Source organism: Cicer arietinum, chromosome 3 (genome assembly GCF_000331145.2).
Source record: "Cicer arietinum cultivar CDC Frontier isolate Library 1 chromosome 3, Cicar.CDCFrontier_v2.0, whole genome shotgun sequence".
NCBI classification, from domain to species: domain Eukaryota; kingdom Viridiplantae; phylum Streptophyta; class Magnoliopsida; order Fabales; family Fabaceae; genus Cicer; species Cicer arietinum.
In genome coordinates, this window is record NC_021162.2 from 71,628,919 (window position 1) to 71,632,035 (window position 3,117).

The 3,117-nt window shown below is 30.7% G+C and overlaps 1 protein-coding gene across 1 annotated transcript in view; it reads right to left on the bottom strand.

The window, feature by feature from the left end:
* The window catches only part of LOC101499561 (trihelix transcription factor PTL), a 2,888-nt gene extending 1,229 nt beyond the window's left edge, over window positions 1-1,659 (bottom strand). The window contains exons 1-2 of the mRNA XM_073365632.1: window positions 997-1,659; window positions 18-565 (exon numbers count right to left, since the gene is read on the bottom strand). Of these exons, the coding sequence (XP_073221733.1) occupies window positions 18-565; window positions 997-1,391 (943 nt within the window). The 5' untranslated portion in view covers window positions 1,392-1,659. The remainder of the gene's footprint in view (window positions 1-17; window positions 566-996) is intronic.
* Between the last annotated feature and the right edge of the window lie 1,458 nt (window positions 1,660-3,117).

The following is a 3,117-nucleotide window of genomic DNA, read 5'->3' on the forward strand; positions in this document are numbered from 1 at the left end:
TTGTTCTCTTACCCCTCTTTCCTTTTCCTTCTGTTCCAATGTTTTTGTTAGTTTATCTAACCATTCCTCTTGTTTCTCAACAAGCTTCTTCATTTGTGAATCAATGAAGTCTTTTATCTTTACCTTCCAACCACTTCTTCTTCTTCTTCCACTCACCGTCCTCTTTTTCTTCTTCTCCATGGAACATTCATTCTCTTTCAGTCCCTCAGTGCTATGAGTATGATCGTTTTCATCATCATCATCATCATCAGATGATGTGTAAAATTCAGTTGAGTTTGTTAGACTTAGACTATGAGAATGAAACATTTCTTGAATATTTGTTTGAGAAGTATTGTTGTAGAAAATAAGGTTGTTGTTGTTTTCTGGTAATGAAGATAAAGAAGGGTTATTGTTAATGTTTTCAGTACCATATAACGCTTCAAGTTGACGAAAGAATCTATAATGTTTTCCATCTTGTCTTCCTGCTCTACCTTCCTTTGTTTTCTTGTAGTATTTGTATAGATTCTCAAATTTCTCTCTGCATTTTTTTCCATTTCTCTGGTAGCCATGTTCTTCATACATTATCCTTAACACAAGCAATATGCAAAAAATGAGTATGGAATTAGAAAAACAAGAAAAGGGTAGTTAATATTGAGCCCTAGTTGGAGCTATGAATAGTATATTCTACCAAAGGAGCTACAGCACAATCTACGATGAGCATTTTTATGCAATGTCATGTCATTTCAAATTGCAATAGGAATGAGTTTTTGAAGGAAGAGCCTGTGATTGATGTAATTCATTCCATGTAAGAATAGAATTAGAAATGTAAAAGAATCCGAAAGTAGAATGAATTTTTAATAAAAGAAAAACTAATTAGTAATTAATAAAAGGGAATTAGCAGTTGCACTTAAAAAAGGGTACAAAATTTGAAAAAAGAAAAAGGGGGTGTTGTAAAGATGTAGTAGTAATTAACCTTGGGTAAATAAATTGAAACATTCAATAGATAAAAAATGATACCTAGAAATTTGATCCCAAAGAGGACCCTTTTGATTAGCTTCTTTGAATTTAGAATCAAGACGAGATCTGATATCAAGAAGAGTGAGAGTCTCTTGTCTAGGCCATCGTCCAGTGGAAGAATCAAGAACAGCTTCAAGTGAAGGAGTTGAAGCAGAAGGAAGAGTAACAGAATCGGTAGAAACAAAGTCATGAAGAGAACGAGGAGGCATTATGTCTGGACGACCAAACATCATGATATCAAATTGTGTGGGGTTGTTACCGGAAGGGAAGAGTTCGGCGGTGGAGAAATGGTTAGTTGTAGTTGATGTTATTCTTGGTCCATTCATGAGTTGTCTCAGATCAGTGATACCATAGTGTTGTTGATGATGATGATGATGATTGTCATCCATTTCCATTAGTTACTGAAATAAGAAGAAGGAATAAGAATATATTGATGAAGAAGAAAGAGAGAGAGAGAGTGTGGTGTAATTAATTGAGCGGCAGATTCGGATCCTGTCGTCAATGAAAAATATCAAAATATGAAGAGCAGAAGAATGGTCCCATGTCTGAGTGTACCAACTCTTTATGCGTGTGTCTACCAATTTCTTTATTTTTATTTTACAAAATGACCATATTTCAGTAAATTAGTAGTAGAGGGAAAGTATTAGTGTGAGCATCTCTCTTTCGGCTTTTCAACAACCAAAAATGCTGCTTCGTTTAGTGTCGTTGTTAAGTACAGCTTAGGAGGTGGGGTTGGACTTTGGAGACTTGGAGTGTTTTAAAGACTAGTATTACTATGTCTGCTGCCTATGCCCTAACATTCTCTATATCTTAATATTAATATATCATTTCATATCATTTTCTGTTGGCTAATGCGTAATCGACACGCGGGTTAAAGCAAATCACCAATGGAAGACAATCGTTTTCTCTTGCTGACGCGTGTATAGTGCCTTTGATGCTAGCTTTTTGACTTTTCATCATCATTCCATTCCAATAAATCAACATATTACTTTTTATTTACAAATATTTCGCTTTTTTTTTTCTAGTTTATAACTCTATCTTCTATAAGTAAACAAAAATAACTTTATTTTTATTTTATTTTGTTTCACATGAATTCCATTAACAAAATTAATTAACATGATCTTGTTTTTTTTTAACCGCTCAATTTTTCTATCGAAATGAAACTTTATATTTTAAAATATTATCAAATAAATATACATGAAGAACTACGTCACCAATAAAAAAAAACATACATAAGAGATAAAAGTTTAAAACCATTACTTCCACCTAATCATAAATTTCACCCAAGTAAAATTATCATATCTAATTTAGCTAAACAAGAATTGACAAGCCAAACTTTTTCTTTAAACCCAGAACAAATTTTGGCGCAACATTGTTATTATCTAGAAGAGTTTAGACATGCTTGGAACTATTGAGTGTGAAAAAGTATATTTTTTTGATTTTATCTAGTGAGGTGTATCAATGGATGTCGTTTAGAGAAGATGATTCTTCCAATATAAAGTAAAAGAAAAATGATAAATTTTTTAAATCAAAAACAAAGAAAAAGAAAAGTAAAATTTAACAAAAAAAAATATATTGAGAAAAATATTGAATTGATTAAATATAAAAAAATAATTAAAATAAATCTATGATACACTTTGTATAACAAAAATAACTAATCTAACAGATTTTAACTCATTATGATGTTAGATTCGGACATTATAAATATTATAAAGGTTTGAATGTCATTCTCTTTAATAAAATTAATTCTTATAAAAAATGTAAATATTTTTAACTAATTTATAATCAATATTATCTGACTTATAACTACCTTATAACTAATTTCAACTACAAATCTCCACCCACCACTTTTATCCGATTCCCAAATTGCTCATGGACCGACAAAACTATTCCCAGTAACATGACTCTTCACTTTTGTTATTGATGCAATTACTAATTAGGGCAGTAAACTAGTAATAATGTTATTAGGTTCCAACTAAATTAAGTGATATAATTACTAATTAGGACAGTAACACTTTTTTTTCTCTTCTCTGAATTTGTTCAAATTTTAGATATCATTTAATCTATTGAGGTAAATTGCTTTCTCTGAATCTAACTATCTCTATAGAGCACTTAATTTTG